We start from the raw sequence: 19,979 nt of genomic DNA on the forward strand, positions 1-19,979 counted from the left end.
CAAACAGGCACCATAGAGAACAATTGATTTTTTAAGTTTGAGCATTTTTGGAGCTTTGAGCTTCAGGCTACAAAATGCTCAACTGTGAATGCAGCCTTAGTCTTTCCCCAGTGCAGTGCAATGCAGAGAACATGCCGTAGGCCTATGCAGTCTTCACATTGCAATCTATATTTTTTAAGGAGGAGAATGCAAGCACAGTGTGGAATAAATACTACAGAGTTTAGAAGAAAGCAGTATTTAATCTCTGCTATGCATAGGCTCCTACTGTAGGTGTTGATTATAGTGGGGGTGGATAAGAGACCATTGTTGGCTGACATCACTCAGACAGTCCAGGCTCAGAAAAGATCTAGACTTTAAAGTCAAGATCCACCCAGATGCCTGGACCAGCAGCTGGCTCAGCCTCTCAGTGACCTTCTAAGAGCCTGAGCCAGCTGCTCCCACCCCCTCCACACCCTTGTGCTGACAATTGCTGGCTCTCATCTCACTGAAGGCTGAGAACTGAGTAAACAGCAGTCTTTGATCGCTCAGTTCTTATCTCAGAAGCAGCAGAGGACAGATTTAGCATCAGTCCAATGCTGCATTCACCTAGGTGAGTATAATTTTTTTGTGTGACCCATATTTCTCATTGAGTGCCCCACTACCTTTCCTACCCCCTCATTCCTAAACACCTACCTGGCTCCATGTCACCGCTCCAGCACTGTTCCCATCACCTCCTGCTTTCAAAGCTGAAACTGAGGGCAGAGGAGCCATAGGCTCCTGCTGGCATCAAACTCCTGTGAAAAGTGAGTGGGGCGTGGCTTATTGGCACTGTGTGCATCTATGGACACAGACAGCCCAGCTTGAGAGCATGTATAGACTCCCTCAAGAGTTGGTTCTGGCCAGCTCAGTGGATTGCTTTAAAAAAGCCCTGGATGTCTTAGATACACAGAATATAACTGGATACCAACATTTATAGTTAAAGTCTCAGGGAATCAGGAAGAAATTTTTCCCTACAGGAGCAAATTGGATTATGCTATGCTGTTTTTTTTGCCTTCCTCTGGATCAACTGTGGGTATAGAATTATAACTTTTTTTTTTTTTAATGGTTGAACTGGATGGACGTTTGTCTTTTTTCAGCTAACTATGTAACTTACCATGTATGCACAGGTGTCTCCTTAACACCTGGCTTGCTACAGGAGGCTGACAGCACCAGATAAAGAAGTAGGGGAGTGCATTTCTGTGCAATATCAATGAGCAGGCAAATGTTACTTTTTTTTTTTTTTTATAAAAAAAAAAATGTAGACTTCAATTTCACTTTGAGTTGTCAGGGTTCAGGCAAGGAGGGAGAGTTAAATATTAGGAACTGCCATAATGTTAGGGATTCTCTATAACATGGGCACACCTAGGTGAGCTGCAGGATTTACGCAGGTTTTCATCAAATAAACAAATTTACCATATATATGTAGGTGTTTTCAGACATTTTGGATCTGAAATGCAATATTTCCTTTGTGTTTTAGCCAAGCATGCATGTTCAGCACTTAACAGACACTTTTGGAGCTGGCCTTATCTGGGGGAAACAACAGAGATCACCCAGGAAAATCTATTACCGAAAATCTAATTGAAAAACTAATCATTTAGGGAAATGTGTAGATATTTCTTTGCATGATCAATACTCCTAGGGCTGTGTCAGGAAAGGCCTGCCCATAGTGCAGGTGAAGTTCCACAGCTCACAAATATGCGCATGCGCAGAGTCCTTACGAGCCGAACAGATGTGCAGGCACTTGGACATAGGCGCGCGCATGCGCACTCGGGCATACGGGCGCACGCCTGTCACTAATGCTGGCGCCAAAAGTGCTAAACTGGCTGCAGTAGTTGTCCCATTGCCATACGGTCTTTTCCCTGCTCGGGTTTCCTGATTCCTGTGATTGTCTCCTGATACCGAACCAGCCTGTTCCTGATCTCTGCTTGATTGCTTCCTGCCCTGACCTCTGGCTTGTCTTGGATTATTCTTCTGTCTCCGCTCCTGTCTGATTGATCTTCCGTTGCTGACCTGGCCTGTGACCCGACTACTCTTCCTCCTGCCGCTTAACGTCCCTAACGGTCTGATTATGTCCATATTTCTGTGATCAAAGCGGTACATTTTTTTGCATGGAAATATGTATTTTTTTTATTGTAGGCCTGTCATTTTTAGGAATAACTCACTGATATCTGTCCGAACAAGAGTCTAGTAAACATCCCCGGTATGTTACAATTTGAAACACGAAATCATAAATTATAATTTAATAAATAATCATAAAAAATAATAATATAATAATAATAAATGTAATTCAATAATATAACCAAACCAAAAACACTGAAATTTGAAATATAGCGCCAAGTTCACACATCACTGAGCAAAGTCACAAAATTGTCTTCAGTGTCTGTTGACAAATTTCTCCACGAATCATTATCACTCAATGCTGCAAGTGATTCTGATTTACTATCGCTGTTCTCTAGCTGGTCTAAAACTGCTATTGGCCTAAAGGGACGCTTTTTGGACGCCATGGACGTTTCTCAGTTTCCAGGCAGAAAGAACAGTAAAAATGCAGCCAGGGCGCAGGACAAAGCACTCGGGACAAAATGTATGTGAAATGCTTTGATACAGTAATGTTATACTATGTGATTTTAGTGTATTTAGTGAATGTCACTTTTTGCCATTTTCAAATTTCCCGCCGTTCCGTCCTCCGTACGTCCCGATGCTCGCAGGGGACGGAACCCAGATGACAGATGCCGGCATCCGCCGGAGGACATTACAGGGGACACTGCAGGAGGGACATCGCGGGAGTGAAGGACAAGGTAAGAGAAGAACAGATCCCGGAGCAGCGCTGCATGGTAAGCCCGAGTATAGCTCGGGGTTACCGCTTGTGGTACTGAAACTTTACCCCGAGCTACACTCGGGAATACCACCAGGGAGGCTACGCCTGATCTGCTTGACCGATACCGAACCCAGCTCATCTGACCCTGCATGCTCAGCACGCAGCTCTCGAGTATCCATCCATCCAGCACGGCTACATCAGAACCCTGCTCCCTGCCTACAACTCATCAGCTATTACTGGACTGATCACAGGCACTCAACCCCACCGTGCCCCTGCGACCGCTGTCTCATCATCAGCAGTCCTTGAGCTGGAGTTGTACGGGAGGCCTGCCTCTTCACATCAGGCTCACTATCCAGGTACGTGACAGGCTGGATCTTCATCTTTAGCTGCCTCTGTGTAATTGAATATCAGTAGGTAACCTGCGAAAATGTGACATGGAAGAGGGAGTGTCCCGCCTCTTGCTAAAGGATCTGTATATTGCAAATAGATCGTAATAGTGGAAGATCAAGGAACAATTTTTGCAATGGAGTTTTTAGTTTCATCCCTCCTCCGGTCAGTCTCAATCCTAATGTCAATCTTTATTTAATTAAATTTAAATGTAAATTACCAGTTTATTTATGAGACTAGTCATTTCAGAAGAAATATATCTAAACAAGTATTTGATCAGCGTGGAAGCCATTCTTCCTAGTGCTCGCACAGAACATCATGACAACAAGTCTATTGAAGTTCACAGCAAGGGGCTGCCTACCATCTACAAAGAGAAAGATGAGGAATAATGAAGTGACATAAAGTGACAAACAACTTCTGTCATGTTATGGTTTTTTTTTACATCTAAAATTCTACGTGCTCTAAAAATATCTATCTATAGGTTCAATGGGATGTTAAACTTTAAGTGAACATGTCATATCTCTAATTAATGGAATACGATAAAGAGCATACATCAAACTCTTCCTGCAAGTGTCTTCTTAAGCCCTCCTAAAGGATTTCCGCAGTCCCACATCCAATGTGTAATGTCTACATGTTGTATGCTCTGATTTCCCTGATTCAGAGTCAAGCCTTGACCCCACCAGAATGGAACTCCATCTTCCGCATTCAGTGTTCTAAATCTGACAAGCAGACTAAAGTAGTGGTGGTCAACTTGCTTAAAATGGGGGCCTCAAAAGTGGCTCCCAACATCACTGAAGGGCTGCACATAAAACTTGGTGCATGTTCAGTGTCAGAGACAACAGATACACAACAGGTTATAGTCCAGGGGTCGCCAGACTTTCTAAACAAAGGGCCAGTTTTCTGGAGTAGGATTAGAGAAGATCCCGACATCAGTGGGAAAAGATAAATTGGTGTCAGTGGGAGGAATTGTGCCCCACATTGTTGATGTCACTGGGTCCCATTGTAGGTGTCATTGAGAGGAATTGTGGCCCATCATTAATGTCATTGGGTCCCATCGTTGGTGTCATCAGGAGGAATTGGGCCCGATTGTTGGTGCCATCAGGAGGAATTGTGCCCCCTTCTTTGGTGCCGCATTGTTGGTATCAGTGAATTAAATAGTGCCCCAAGGGCCAGATAAAAGCAAGCAAAGGGACACATCTTGCCCCGGGCTGCAGTTTAGAGACCACTGATATAGTCAAAGTCTATGAACATGATACAAGAGTTGGTCAGAGATTGCAGACATGATACCAAAAAACAGTCAGAGACTGCAGATATTATACAAAAGATAGTCAGAAACTTGTGGACATGAAACAGGAGATGATCAGAGACTGCAGACATGACACAGGAGGTTGTAAGAGCCTGAAGATACAATACAGGAGATAGTCAGAGACTGTGGATACAATAAAAGAAATAGAGACTGTGAACGTGGTGCAGGACACTTTCAGAGACTAAACATACTGTACTATAGGAGTTGTTGGAGAGTGGGGACATGCCTCAGGAGAATAGACAGGAGACATGTTATATGAGAGTGCTAGAAATCATAACTATATCAGCGAAAAAGGAAAATACAGATTAGTGTCTGCAGAGGACCCAAGAGCCAAACAAAAAGTGCCAAAGGGCCACATTCAGCCCCTGGGCTGCAGGATGGGCACCAAGGGTTCAAAAGGTAGGTGATTAAGTCATTATGGTGGGCAAACACTGTCCAGTTCCAATTCAGTCGAGTAGAAAGGTAGAGTGGTTCTAGCAGGAATGAAGACTTATAAATGTTAAATTGTCCCTCATATAGGCTTAGCTCCAAAATTGTCCTCATCCAAAATAACTTAGAATCAAAGCTGAGAGTGAGAGATCCTCTGAAGTGGGACAATTGCTGCCCTGCCGGCTGCCATAAGGTGGAACTAAACTCATCAATATAACTTCCCAAAACAATTACATTCGAGGCATGTTATGAATGACAACTCTCACAGTTGCCTATGCTCTCAACTGAACTGTCAAGTGGCTGGTGTTATAACTGATCACATGTGCAGCACCATGGCAATTGCACATCAAACAGAAGCTAAGATGGCAGCTTCCTTTTGCTGTAAAGGATAGGAGGGTTTGACCATACACCAGTAAAATGTATTTTGAAGGTCGGTACGGAAATTCAGAAAAATAATTTGTCAGAGCATTTGATAATACCATTATGGACTCAAGAAATTTTGTATGAAAACCCTGACAATTTTAATTTGGTTACCATGTAAATGTCTTGAATTCTATGTTCACTTTCTGGATGCACATGCATATTACAATGAATATGTTTTTTTTTCCAGAATGAAAAGCACATTTAAAGTTAAAATTTAGTGTGTTCAAATTTTATATCCTTCTTTAACCACTTACTGCCTGCCCACAATGTACCATGAATGGGCGTTCACTGCACGCAAAGCGACAGAACCCGTATGTCAATGCCTACTTCTAGGCTTTAAGGCCTGTGCATGTGTACTCCTCGGCTGGCACCCACTGTGATTGTACACAGTGGGAGCCTGTCAGGAAGTCCCAGCCAATGACTCACGGCCAGGACCTGCTGATTGGCTGTGTACAATCACAGCCCAGAGCCCTGTGTTGACAATCAACACAGAGCTCTGTGCAGAAAGAACAATCTCAGTTTCTCATCCCTGTAAAACAGGGATGATAAACTTAGAGATCTATTAGTAAAGGCAGCATACTTTACACACATTACACATAGTTAGTCACACATTTAACCCCTTGATTGTCGCAGATGTTAACCTCTTCCCAGCCAGTGTCATTTCTACAGTGACAATGTATAATATTATCACTGATCACTTTATTAAAGTAATATTAACAGCAATTAAAAAAATAACAAACATGTCATACTTACTTGCTTTGTGTAGTGGTTTTGCACAGAGCAGCCCTGGTCCTCCTCTTCCCAGATCCCTCACTGGTGCTCCTGGCCCCTGCCCCCAGAGCAACAGGTTCACTTCCCAGCTGTGTATCGATTCACACATAGAGCCGTGGCTTGGTCTTGCCCCCTCTCTCTCCTCATTGGCTCACTGGCTGTAATTGACAGCAGCAGGAGCAACTGTCCCAGCCAATGAAGGAGGACAATCCCAGGAGAGCCGAGGCACATAACTGGATTGCCACGGGGTTTAGGAAGGTATTAGGGGGGCTGGGGAGCTGCTGAACACAGAATATTGTTTACCTTCATGCACAGAATGCATCAAAGTAAAAAACCTTAAGTCTTTATAACCAATTTAATGTCACTGGTGATGTCAATGGCAGTTAGTCCATTCTCCCCAGCATCAGTTAGTGTCTAATTGCCATCCGCACTATCGCAGTCCCATTATAAGTCACCGATCACCATTAGTAGTATTAAAAAAAATTAAATAAATACAAATTCCAGTATATATACCATAGTTTGTGGGCACTATAACTTTCATGCAAACCAATCAATATACGCATATTGGGATTTACTTTTATTATAAAAGTATTTAAAAGTATTGCACTTACAATAAGTAAAAAACAATGAACTTCAAACTTGCGGGGCAATAAGGACAATCTTGGAGCACCGCTGTTCATGTGAGTTCCACCAGACAGGATGCGGCGTCACCAAAAACCGGAAGCTCCACCCAACGCGTTTCACCCCTCCCACTGGGCATCTTCAGAGCCAGGCAAGTTTAAAGCTCATTGTTTTTACTTATTTTAAGTGCAATACTTTTAATTACTTTTATAATAAAGGCAGTATTATGCTATGGGGGCCTCCTCTATCCTTTTGATTTCCATGAGATATTAGGACATGCTAAGTGTACAGTATGAAGGAAAAGTAAAAAAACGAAAGAAGAGATATCCTTACCCACCACCAGATAAAGCGCTCCTTTACTCTGTTGCGAGAGCAAGGGGTCCATCTAATCTGGTGAGTGTGGCCAAGAAAAGGGAGGTCATGGATTGAACAGCACTTTGTAAAGAGCACCAGTCACAATCTGTATAGTTTGATACACATTTTATTAAGGATTGAAGGTCTATTTGAATGTATGTTGTTTGAGCACAGAGCCCTGTAAGAACACACATACTGTATATATCACTATGGACTGAAGGTTTATTTAGACATTTGGATATTGCTTGTTTCGGTATTGTATACTGTTGAGCACTGGTCTAAAGGAATTTTTCTTTGAGTAACAGTGGAACACATTTGAGCAGCTGCACCAGTTATTTTAAGTTTTGACACTACTTTAGTTTTGATTTGGTATAGCCATAGCGTAGTTCATTTTTAAGGTTTTAAAAGAAGAATATAACATAGTTTATGCTTTCAGTTTAAATAAGAACTGAAAAGGACACTGCATTTCTGGCAAGATCAACAGGTATTTTCTGTACTTTCTTAAAATTGAAAACCTGTGCAACCACCACATCTAATAACTGGCAAGCTGCATTAAGACCCGGTTCACATATATGTGAATTGGATGCATTTTAAACGGCATCTGATGCGCATGATAGTATATTTTCTATGGAGTATAATTTTCTATGGAGGCGTTTCACATATGTGCGTTCCAGCAACCGTGTGATTTAAAAAAGAATCTGGTACGATTTTCAGCCCAGTTCAGGTGCGATTTCCAATGTCGTACATTTTAACAATTCGAATTGGAATGGCACCTGATTAACTGAACGAATTCACACCAGACGTACAAATTGCACTGCAAACTGGCCCCACATATATGTAAAGCCAGGCTAAATTAAAAGTTTGTTATTGGGTTTAGATATCCTTGGATGATTATTAGATGCTTGCTCAAATTGCAAAAATCCTAAAAAGGAACTTCAATGCCCCTGTGCATTGACCTGCAGTAATTCGCCACTCCACCGGCATATGCCTGGTCCTGAGCCACCATGTTCTTTGTTTATATCACAGAGAGTCGGCTGTCTCTTATGAGTCCTTGCAGCCAGACCTCACTGACACCCCACTGCACAGGGACAGTGTGCTCTAGATACCCCAAAACTTCCCCAGATCTGTGACTTGGGTATCCCAGGAGGATGCAGGCAGCCAGGGCTATGGCATTGTCTTCCATGCAAGAATGGTGGAAGTGCTGGTTGGGCACTGCAAAAGAGGTTTTAAGAAACAAAAATCTCCAAAAATGTGAAAGGAGGGAGGAAGGAACTATAACATGCAAAATAACAAAAGGTTCGCTTTAAGAGTATTAAGAAATTGTGAAGAACATGGTACAGTTTCTCATTTGTAATGAACTGCTCCATAGTTCCTAAAGCTACAGAGGTCAGTAGGGATTTGTCTTATAGGTTATGTATTGCTTGTTAAGAATTTGCAAATATGGAAATGTCCACAGCCAGGCCATAGATTCACTTTACAATATGAGGTTTGGCTGCTGTTTCTCAATGCAGTTGCCTGTAAGTGAACATTTTGAATACATAGCTATGGTATAATCCACAATATAACAGTTCCTTCCGCAATGTAACTAGTACCCAGTATATAAAAGAACTTAAAAATCAATAATTGAAGAGCTGTTTGCATTGTAATTGCTGGATGGATCAGCAACATAATTCCCTTTGTCACTTCACTGTCTTTGTGGTAACATTGTCTGGTTTTACTGTCACGTGCTGTCTTGTATGTTTATGGAGTTGGCGTTGTAACAAAGGATCACCATGAAAAAAAGGCTTCCCATAGAATAGGAGAACAGCCAGATGTGCAGCACAATCTGACCACCCTCAGGCAATGCTATCCGATAGTTCTTACATAAACATAAAAACTCAGCTTGGGTGAGCATTCATTTTTATGCCTGCGTGGGGAGAGGGAGGGTTAGCAGGGCAAAGATGCAACAGGTTTTCAAAGCTACCTGATCGATCATTCTTCTTCTGAGCTCCTGGCTAGCCAGCATCAAACAGGTTCACAGATATAGGGTCACCACCTGATCTGGCCAAAGTGGCAGATCTGAAGAGTGTTTTCTCAGGTCTGTTGGTTCTTTAGTCTCAGGTGCTGAACTACTGGGAACAAATATCATCAGAACAGAAAACTATAGTCGGAATTTGTTTTTGTAGATATGAAAGCAATTAGATAAATGCGCCTGTTATTAATCTCATGATATGTTAATGTTTCAAAAATGTTCTCTCTTTTCGTTTGTAATGATATAGGGACAAATTATTCGTTACATATGTAGGGTCTACTTTATGTTTAGCTTAGACATAATTGCAACAGTCGTTGGGGACAGCCAATAAAGTGAAGGTCAACCAATTGGTAATATAATAACTGAAATAGCACAGGATAGCACAGCAACATTAACTATTACTTTCAAGTAAAAGTAACAATTATACTACTATTATTATTAATAATGATAATAATACTAATAATAATTTTATTGTAGCCAGGTGCTGGGCTACAGCAATATGGAGATCGAGACACTGTCCTTTATTGGTTTTGGCTTCTCTCCCTCTACTAAGATACTGATGTTATGCTGCACCAATCCCCTCTGGCCAACAGGGGGAGAGCTAAAGCCAGCAAGCCCACGGACTTCAATGCAGAATGCTGAGATTCCTGGGAGTTGTAGTTTGAGAGGGCAGCCACATAATGGCAACACTATAATGGTAACATAATGGTGCACTGATGTGCTTAAAGGGCCTTAATGATTGTGAGCAGGTGAACACTTCAAAGGACTGCCCCTCCCATAATAATTATTCTGCAAGTCCCCTTTGTTCCCCTAACCCCCTGACCTAATTAAAATACCTAAGATAAATAGAAAATAAAATTCTTATTCAAATCTGGTACCACATTAAATCTATATTTATTAGGAAAAAAAAAGTATTATTTAAAAAAACGTCATTTGGTATGAGACAAATACATCTCCAAAACAACAACCAAAAAAATGTGGTCTTGTGCTTTGGAAATGAATCAGGAATTGCAGAAGTTCAGGAACAATAAAATCTTCAAGCCTGTACCAGCAAGTATCCAGCTCCATTCAGCACCATGGACAGAGATAAGCCAAGTGAATCCATTCTGACACTGCAAGCTCAGCACATATGCCCCGGAAAGCATCATTTTGTGTATGGCAAGAAAAAAAAAACAGCTTTTAAGAGATATTTCCAACTAGCTACAGTTTCTCAGTCAACTAAATTATTTTCCTTATTCCAATCCCAATAACTTTGAGCCATTTATTACCTGTATGCTGATGGCTTGCAGGGCTCCATGCCAGTTGAGCTGACAAACCCCACTCAGTGACTCAGCGCAGTATAACTGGCAATATGAAAGAAGTGGAGACTTGCCAAATTACATTTAGCAATATAAAACAATAATACCTAGTTCTGATTCATGTAACAGTCTTCCTTTAGACAGCATTTACCTGTACTGCAAAGGTCAAAAGGGAAATCAAACTAGGAATTTAAATGAAGCAGTTAACTGCTAATGTTATCCAGCAAGCACTACGCTTAAAGGAAGAGCCTGGTGGGCTGAGTTAGCCTCAGAAACATAAAATAAGATATTCCTGCGCCAACAAAAAAGTGCCAAATACAAAATATGTGTATCCTTCTTCTAAATTGCTGCTGTGCAGAAAATGTGAAAACACAAATAATATTTATAAATAAAACAGCGCAAAATAGACCTTCATGCAAATTTAGTAAATCACAAAACATAAATGTCCCATATTCATTCGTGCATATCTCTGTCAAAAAATCTTCAGGAAAGACACCCCAAAACCTGAAGATTTTTTGACAGAGATATGCACGAATGAATATGGGACATTTATGTTTTGTGATTTAAATTTGCATGAAGGTCTATTTTGCGCTGTTTTATTTATAAATATTATTTGAGTTAGCCTCTGGATTCTAGTTTTAGGAACTCAAACAATAAGCTCTACCTGCTAAAGTTACCAAGTCTTCTGCTGCCCACCTTGGAGCCGTTAGTGTTCTTGCAAATCGTTATATGTTCCAAAGAGTAGGACCTTTATTTATTGGCCACATCCACTCCAAAAAGTAGAGCAATCTGTTTGGGCAATTTGACTTTACAGAAACTGACTTTTCAGTTTGCACTGGCTTTGATGGCTAAAAGTCCACTTAGCTTTAGGATGGCTAGGTCTGGTTCCCGAAGTCTGAGCAATCACCTTCTCTTCATGATGAACCACAAGTCGCACACAATTTCAAGGCTAGGTTGAATTTAAAGTGGACCTATACCCACAAATAGCACTTCCTCTCTCCTGCCTCCTCCCGTCTTCCTCTTACCTAACTGGATTGTTTTTTACCATGGAATACTTTTTTGTGTTTTTTAATGGATGCACTTCCCCAGTCATTGCCTAGGTGAGGATGACATGTGGAAGCATCCATGCCTCCTTGGATGTATACGTCACATACCAGGAGGCAAGGTACTTCAATGTTTTAGCACAAGATCTTGCATATGTGCACAACCACTGCCACAGGTCTCTGGCCTGTCCCCCAGACGTTGCAGAGACTTGAGATGTTTGTGCATGTGCAAGATTTTGTGCTGAAACGGAGGCATGGGAGCAGAAGAAATCCTTGGGGCTGAAAGATGATACTAGACTCCATGGATTAGTATGAACAATAGAGGAACAATTTGCGGAGAAATTAAAATTTTACTGGATAGGATGGAGTTCCTCTTTACATGGTAGTTTGATACACTTTGATACATTTCTATATGTGAAAGACAAGAATTCTATAATTCATGGGTTGGGGAATACTTCATCTGCACTACAAACTGGCAAAGAAAATGGGTTTCCAGATGAAGAAATTACTGACCTAAGGGGCTCATTCAGACAATTACAATGCATCATTGGTCATTTTGAATGGCATTCCAATGTACCTCCCTAAACAAATGGAGTGGACTACTATACTAGGCAATTCCTGGAAGATATAAATAAGCACTAAGTCCATACGCTGTGCTCTCTTTATATATTTCAATTCTGATGGTGTGCAGAAGAATTGCAAACTAAACAAAAATGTTTCTATAGTTTCAGAGCTGAGGGGAGCAGTTTCAGAACTGAACAATACAATATGTAGAGGTGGTTAGATTCCTAAATATAACCTATTTACAATTTTGCTTCAGTTTCTAAAACTGGGAGGAATTGCTTATATGCACATATAGGTTAGGTCTGGAATGTTGCCTTAAGCCATAGTCAATTACCTGGCAACCTCCTTTTTTAACAACCCAAAGATGAGATACACTAGCAATTGTGCTACTGCAAGCATCTATTACAGCGATACAATGATGAAATGATTCACATATAGGGATACTGCAGGACAACCCAGGCAAGAGTAACTTGACCAATGAGGGACATCTCTTTCAAGAGATTTGTCACCTGAAAAGGAAGGAAGGAAGACATTTTAACTGTACAAAGACAGCCATTAAAATCAAAAGGTTCTAGTCTTTACCTACCTTACTAGGACAAAAGAGTGTTTTTATTGCAATGTGTGTCCCTCTTGATTCTTATTTCTGTCTTGGTGCCATGTATGGCAAGGATAGATAGAAACCTCAATCACACTCGGGGCGTCACTGCAGTCATCCATGGGCAACAACTAATCTGGATGACCTGAAAAAATAACTCTCAGCTACATGCACTGACCCCATGACCTGGTAACAAAACTTACACATGCATTTATTTGCTGTAATGCTCATCTGCACTCTTCCTCTTTAGTATCCCTACTACCATCCAGTGTGGGAGCTACACTCTGAAAGGATTTCACCCTAATTTCAATTTACTTGCATTAAGGTTAGAGCTAGGGGGAGTTCTTAGACCCCTTTTATGTGAGTGTTCTGTCAGTCCTTTCTGACCCATGATTACACGGATCAAAAAGGGACTGCAAACTATTCCAACGGGTGGCCAGATGTAAGCACATACGTGTCCCCTTGTATCTACAAACATCATTCAAGTCCATCAGAATGAACACAATAACTTTATGTCCAGGTCTGCTTTTACTCACTTGACCGGATGTGGGAGGAGATAGGCAGTTGCACTCCATTTATATCTGGCTCCCTATAGGAATTACATGGGTCTCTTTCTCCTCCATGACAAAATGGAGAAAAAATTGTCATGATACAGATGTGACTAGCAGGGTCCCTAGTTGGGATAATTAACGCCTTTGCCAAGTAAAAACAGAATCACAAAGGGACATAGAAAAGGCTTGTCCAATCACACATAGGTAATATCAGCAATCTTGTTGGGTGTGATCTTAGGAAGGGATGTACTTTAGAAAGTTTAAAATGTTTAACAGATTTGCAGTTGTAGAAAATGATGAAATTCAATGAGCCTAAATCAATGTCCAGATTAAAGAAGACTGATAGGTTCCTTTTGAACATAGTGTATTGTAGTACATATAATTTTAGCAATAAAGGAAGTATAAAAAAGGGGGATTATGCTCACTTTTTCACCAGGCCATGTCTCCTACCATCCTTCTGTTCTAGGACTGCAGTCTTCATCAGTTTTTTGTTTTCAACCATCTTGGAAGTGTCAGGTTCCTGTGTCCCCCCACAGTGCACTGTGGTTCCATCCATTAACCCCAATTTCACTGCCGAGCCCTGTAGTGACGTACAGGTTAGAGGATGGTACCAAAGCATGCAGCAGGAGACAAAGGCATTGGACACTGCTAGAGTTGTTGAATGCCAAAGAAACTAATGGAGGCTGCAAAACAGGTGGGAGATGCAGGTGTTTGTAAAGGTAAGTATAGTTCTCTTCTCTTGTAGATAACTTTCATTTGGACTTTTTTTGAAGTTGACAGGGTCACCTTAATCTGAATTCCGTGTAATCCTTTACAAAACAAGCAGGCACAAATCCAAGGACGGTCAGTAGCACCATATAACATCCTTTCTCTGCTCATCACCAACCACATTCAAACTTCCAAGGAAGGTTTAAATGACGGTGGCTGTGAGAAATGTCTTATTTCTGACCTTTTATTGACAGCAAAGATGCTGGGTGTGCCTGTTTCTTAAAGGAGAAGTATAGTCCTAAGCTTTTCTGGCCCTACTTCTACTATGGTTCACAGGAGTGCAGTTCGTTCTGCACTCCTGTGACCCATTTTCAGCCAGTCCAGGGTCTGGAAAGATCTTGAATTTTAAAGTAGGGATCCACCCAGAAGCCTAGTCCGGCAGCTGGCTCAGCCTCTCAGCAAGCTGCTGAACCCTGAGACAGCCACTCCTGCTCCCCCCTCAGCCCAATGCTCCAGTGAGCGATGGAGGGGCAGAGGAGAGAGCTGAGAACTGAGCAATCAGTGGTCTTTGATTGCTTAGTTCTCAGTCTTAAAAGCAGCAGGTGACAGATGTAGCATTAGATTGATGCTGCATCCACCTAGGTAAGTATCTTTATTACTTCCATTTTAAAACAATTCAGTCTTATGTCTTGATAAGAAAAACAAATAAAATGACCCAGATTAAAAAAAATGTTAATATTATAATCAAATAAATTTCCCAATACATTTAATTATATGAAAATACACAGTTTTAAATCTAATCAATTAAAATTAGTTATATTTAATGCTATTCACAGCAAATAATTGAATGTATGAAGAAAATATAGCTAAAACATATTTGTAAAGTATTATTGCAATTGCAGCTACAGAAACTACTGTGCATATGCTTTGGATAGATAAACAGATAGATACGTTGTAGAATAAAGTCAGAATCAGACTGTATTTCACTTGAATCTGACTTGAATTGTAGCTGTTGTGCTGGGAATTATGAGATCTTATTATGAAGAATAGTAAAGAGTAGGGATGGGTTTGACGTTCGAGTTGAATTTGGTAAGGGAGTTTGGCTGGCTGTTCATCCGTCTCACAGTGCATTGCAATTAGCCAAAGCATTACACCTGACCTTTGTTGCAATGCTTTGGCCAATCACAGCACAATGTCACCACTAGCTCCGCCCAAATGTTTACATCTGACCTGCAAATGTCAGATTGTGGCGAGTGCTTGTCAGGTGTGCACAGGTCGGCAGGCATGGGGTTTTTTATTATTTTGGTGAGTCGATGTCATCAAGACAAAGCTGGGCGCAGTAATTGACAATAGATTACAATGACTTGCATTGAGTTCAAAGTTTGCATTTGAATATTCATTAGGTTCGAATGTTTAACCACAAACAGAACATGGGGTTGTTCAGCCATCACTAGTAAAGAGTACAGCTAAATACAACATTAGTAAATGCCCTTGAATAATTTTGTTTTCTATTGTGATATCCATTCGGTGTTTACTTGCTCAGTAAAGCAATATTGTGGAAAGTATCAGTAGTTGATATGAAAGACCAGTGAACAGTGATAGGTTAATTATAGGTTTTTAGAGAAATACTCTATACGAAAAAAAAAAACCCCTAATAATATAGCAACTCGAAAGTTCAAAATTACAATCGTGAAATAAATGCCAAGACCACTCTGGGCGAAGAAAAAAAGCTGCTTTAAAATGCAATTCAGAATAAATGTTATGGAACTTGAAATGACTGAAAATAGAACCTTATCTGGACAATCTTAAATCCCAAATGATGGGTTCTGGACCTGGCCCTGAAAATGTCAATGTGTAAATGTCAAATGTCCCTGTAAGCTCTTGCAATTCCTGTATGCAGTTACTGTACATAGCACAGTGTACAGCTGTATAGTCAAAGGTTACCTTATAGATATTATTATACAATGAAGCCTGTTTTATTTTAATGCATTGTACTGGTGTGATATTCCAGTAATATTCTATATTCATAATATTAGACAAAATAAGAGTATTTTTCATAAATATAATTCATAGAGTCTCCAGCTAAGGTATAAACCCATTTCTATAGTACAGAGGAACAATTCTTTCTTTGTGAAATATGCCAAATACAGTAATCAAGATTTTTTTTTCCCAGCTGGAATGCCCCAGTACTTAGAACCAGCACCTCCACCACTGATCCTGCATGTAAAGCTACTAAGTGTCCCATTGGTTGCTTTGAAATTCCAGCGAGTACAAAAGAAAGGCAGTACTCATTCCAAATGTTCAGTAAGACCAGACAGTCAGTGTGTGCTCCTCTACTCTCTTCCCCTCTCTGCTGAGACCCAATTTGCGTTGGAACTCAGGTTGGCTCCATTTAGAATGGTGATCTAAGGGGCAGTATAGAAAGTCCAGGTAAAGGGAAATCATACAAAAGTGAGAGACATAATCCCAGTGTATCCATGAAGAGACTCTAGAAGTTTCATAGCACATTATATTGGTCTGTTGTGAAGATAGGCAGTCAGTTTTTCCATTTCCATTAAATGGCACATCTCGGTGACCCAGTCCTTCGCTTGGGGGACAGTTTAGGACCTCTAATGTCTGGGAATTATGGTGCACATGGAACAAGGTTTTGGACATCATGATATAGGGACCAGGTGGTATGGTCAGTTGGACTAATCGAGGGGTATTGGGCCATTACTAGGCAATAAGTTTCCAAAATTTTGGCCCAGAGGTGTTTGATGCGTGCACAGCTCCTCCATAAGTTCATTTTCTTTTTTTTTTTTTATGCCTTCAACTGCCATAAATCATATGATAGTCAGGGTACTTAAAGTGAACATTTGCACAACTTTAAACTTAAAAAAATTCTACCTAATTGTAGATAAATCAATATAGATATATTTTTCTTTTTTTCCAATCAAGCTGTGCCTCTGTGTTTTGCTTGTTTACTAAGACTTGACTTTGCCTGTGTTCAGGGCTAAGACCTGCCAACTAGTATTCCACTGTCCAATGGCCATAAAGGGTACCTTTATTGGACAGGGAAACTGCATTTGGCAGAGCTTAGTCATAAGGTCAGGAAAGTAAAACTTAATTAGAGAGAGGCAAAAAATAGGTATTTTTGGCTGGTAACAGTAATAACAGGCTTCTCTCATTATATCTACTAGTAAGCAGATATTTGAACATTTAAAAATGTACTGCTAATGATATCAGAGAACCATAGCCACACCATGGTAATATACACATTACTTAACACTGATTCAACCTCTAAAAGATTATAGGGCCATCGTACATATTCAGTCTAAAGTGAATACACTCAGTACATACATAGTGTGCGAATTTCAAAGCAATTCTGTACTCAAAGCTGTGAACCAGCACAACATTTCCAAACTGGTCAATCAGTTTAATTTCTGCAGCTTTGCTGACATTAATTCCATTCAATACATTGGCTAAAGGTGTTGACTGGTATGTAAACTGTCTATGACATTCTCACCAGAACTAAAGTTTGGCCAGAGAACCAAAAAAAAAAAAAAAAACATGTGTGAAGAGGTATCAGGGTACTCACATAAGACTTGAAGAGTCTGGCTGGAAGATTTAAATGTGTTGGGCATTGACTCGTGACCAACAGTGCAGGTGATCTCTGCCTTGTCATCCTCTCTGGTCACTGGGAAACTGATGATGCTGACAACGGTGAAGGTTTTGCCATTAGGATCTCTTGTTTCAGAGTTCCGTGCTCCTAAAAGAAGAGAGCTGGGTTAATGGAACATATGGCACATTAAGCCTTAATGCTAAATTACATTTCTCAGAAAATGCTATAAGGGTGAACACACCATCTAAAGCAGAACTGTGGTACATTTTACAAAAATGGCCAAGGAATAAGGCTTACTGCCAATAAGACACTCACATTATTTCTATTTAGTATATATTATATAAGTGTCCAGAGGTTACCCTCTGCATCAATGGTGACACTACCTTTCTAAACACGCCCACTCTATGTCGGCATTTACAAGAACGACAAATGTAACAAGGATACTTTTTATGAGCACCAAAATAAGATTTAATTTCTTCTCCATTTACCACCGATGTAAAGGAAGCATTTCATTGACCACAAATTTTTACAGTGACATTTACCTTGACCACCAATGTAATTTTGGGCTTATACTAACCATAAGTGTAAAAGAACTGAAACTAGGAGGAGTATATGGACCACCAGAGTATCAGTAAGTAGAAGGTGTAAAGTGATATGGGGGTTTGTTTTCAGGGGTACAAAATGTCAAGAACTGTTAAGATTTCACTGAAAATTGGGGTCCCAATCAAATTTCTGCTATGGGGCCCCTATGACTTATAGGTATCCCCCTGCATGCAAGAACATAAAGATCTGTAATGAATGAAGCAGGGTAGTGGGAAGGTGCATTCCATTTTAAATATGTTTTTCTGCCCACTATTGTCCATCCAACTTTAAAGTTTGCTTTAACCAGAGTCCTAACTATAGCTCAGTCCACGTTAAAAATAATTCTTATATACAGATTGCTGAATGCAATGAAATAGTAAAGGTGTCCACTGACATTAGAGAATAGTGAATGTTCTTTCATTAAGGGTCCAACTAAAATCCTAGCTGCTCCCTGGCTGTGCCTGTTTCAGGTTAGTTGATCAGCATGAATGGATTTTTCTGGCCAATCTCTATTATCTTTCTTTAAGTGCCTGCTACACTCCCCTCCATGTTCCTCCATACTTTCCTGGGGCCAAGAACATTATTCAGGGCTGTTCATGTGCATAGACATGAATGGCGCTGTACTTCCAGTACTGGGAGTACGGCCCTGTTCTAGTCTAGTGACTTATTATTTCAAAGCAAATACACTCTTGTACACTGGTACTGATTAGTATTCCAGAATTTCATTTTCCTCATTTTCTCTCCCCCACACCACTAAAGTTACAGAGAGGGGTGCGGCGGGTCAAGTAAGGATGCCATGCAGGTGCCCGATTGTCCTCCTTATTAACCAATGATGCCAGCAGTTGTTAGGATGCTTGTGGCTGGCCTGCCCAGTGACAAAGGCTGTAGAGCTGCACAATGAAAACCTGTGGCTTTGTGTAACAAAAAAGAAATCTTGATCCACCCACTTGCTTTTACACAATGTTTGGGCAATTTTTAGTCATTTTGCCAAGGCACCCCTAAAAAACCCAGAAGACACCCTAGTTGAAAAAGGCTGCCTTAGACTGTACGCTCCTTGAGGGCAAGGACTGATGTGAATGTGCAATATATATGTGTAAAGCTAGTGTAAATTGATAGCGCTATATAATTACCTGTATTAATAAATAATAATAATAAAGTGGTAAGCAGGAAGGGAACAACAGTACAGCTATGGCCTTAGAGTGGCAAATAAAATCCTCTGGAAGTGGTGGGCAGACAGGAAGATCCAACTGTAAGCTATAGCAGCTAAACCTAAAGAAGTCATTTGAAGGTGGTGGGCTGGCAGAGGTGCTAGAGTTGCTATAGAAGCTTTCTGAAGGTGGTGGGCAGGCAGGGAGATACAAGAGCACTGCAAGGTGTCTGAGGCTGGTGGACACAAACAGCAAAGAATCTAGTATAGCACTCTCCCAGATAGGTTAATGTTTTGTTTAGGCAAATGTAGTTTTATGGTTCCTCTGTAGCCAGTTGACTGATTTTGGCTCTTCTGGGTTTTAGAGGCTGAAGGTTTGATTGCTTCTCCCTGCATTCCAAACCTCTCTGGGCAGGTCTGAGATGTAGAAGTGAAGTCAAATGGGCAGCCTGAATGTTTATGCAGTCTAAGCCAATCCCTGGTCATGATGGTGACCAGCAGGGGGCCAAGGGGTGCATAAATAGTCTTGGGCCTAGAACAGCAGAGCTGGGGGGATGCTACGTAAAACTAGAAGAAGAGTCTGAAGTAAAGTATACCCAGGATCTGGATGGGAGGCTCAAAGTACAGAGTTTGGCTGATACCGGAAGGAGGCATCCATGTATACAGCAACACAGGGAGTAAAGGCTTGAGAGAGATCTTAGAGAGACTGATGCTGTTTACCCCCTCTTACTAGAGCCTGTTCCAGATTTTTGCTG

The 19,979-nt window shown here is 40.8% G+C and overlaps 1 protein-coding gene across 5 annotated transcripts in view; it reads right to left on the reverse strand.

Annotated features, from left to right (window-relative positions):
• The window catches only part of CADM3 (cell adhesion molecule 3), a 649,892-nt gene that overhangs the window by 194,566 nt on the left and 435,347 nt on the right, over positions 1-19,979 (reverse strand). For all 5 annotated transcript variants that reach the window (XM_089656994.1, XM_089656998.1, XM_089656997.1 and 2 more), the window contains one exon: positions 17,472-17,642. In XM_089656994.1, coding sequence (XP_089513120.1) covers positions 17,472-17,642 — 171 coding nt within the window. The remainder of the gene's footprint in view (positions 1-17,471; positions 17,643-19,979) is intronic.

Source organism: Staurois parvus, unplaced genomic scaffold (genome assembly GCF_062004578.1).
Source record: "Staurois parvus isolate SC_StPar_1 unplaced genomic scaffold, SC_StPar_1.0 ptg000955l, whole genome shotgun sequence".
In the NCBI taxonomy this organism is placed as follows: domain Eukaryota; kingdom Metazoa; phylum Chordata; class Amphibia; order Anura; family Ranidae; genus Staurois; species Staurois parvus.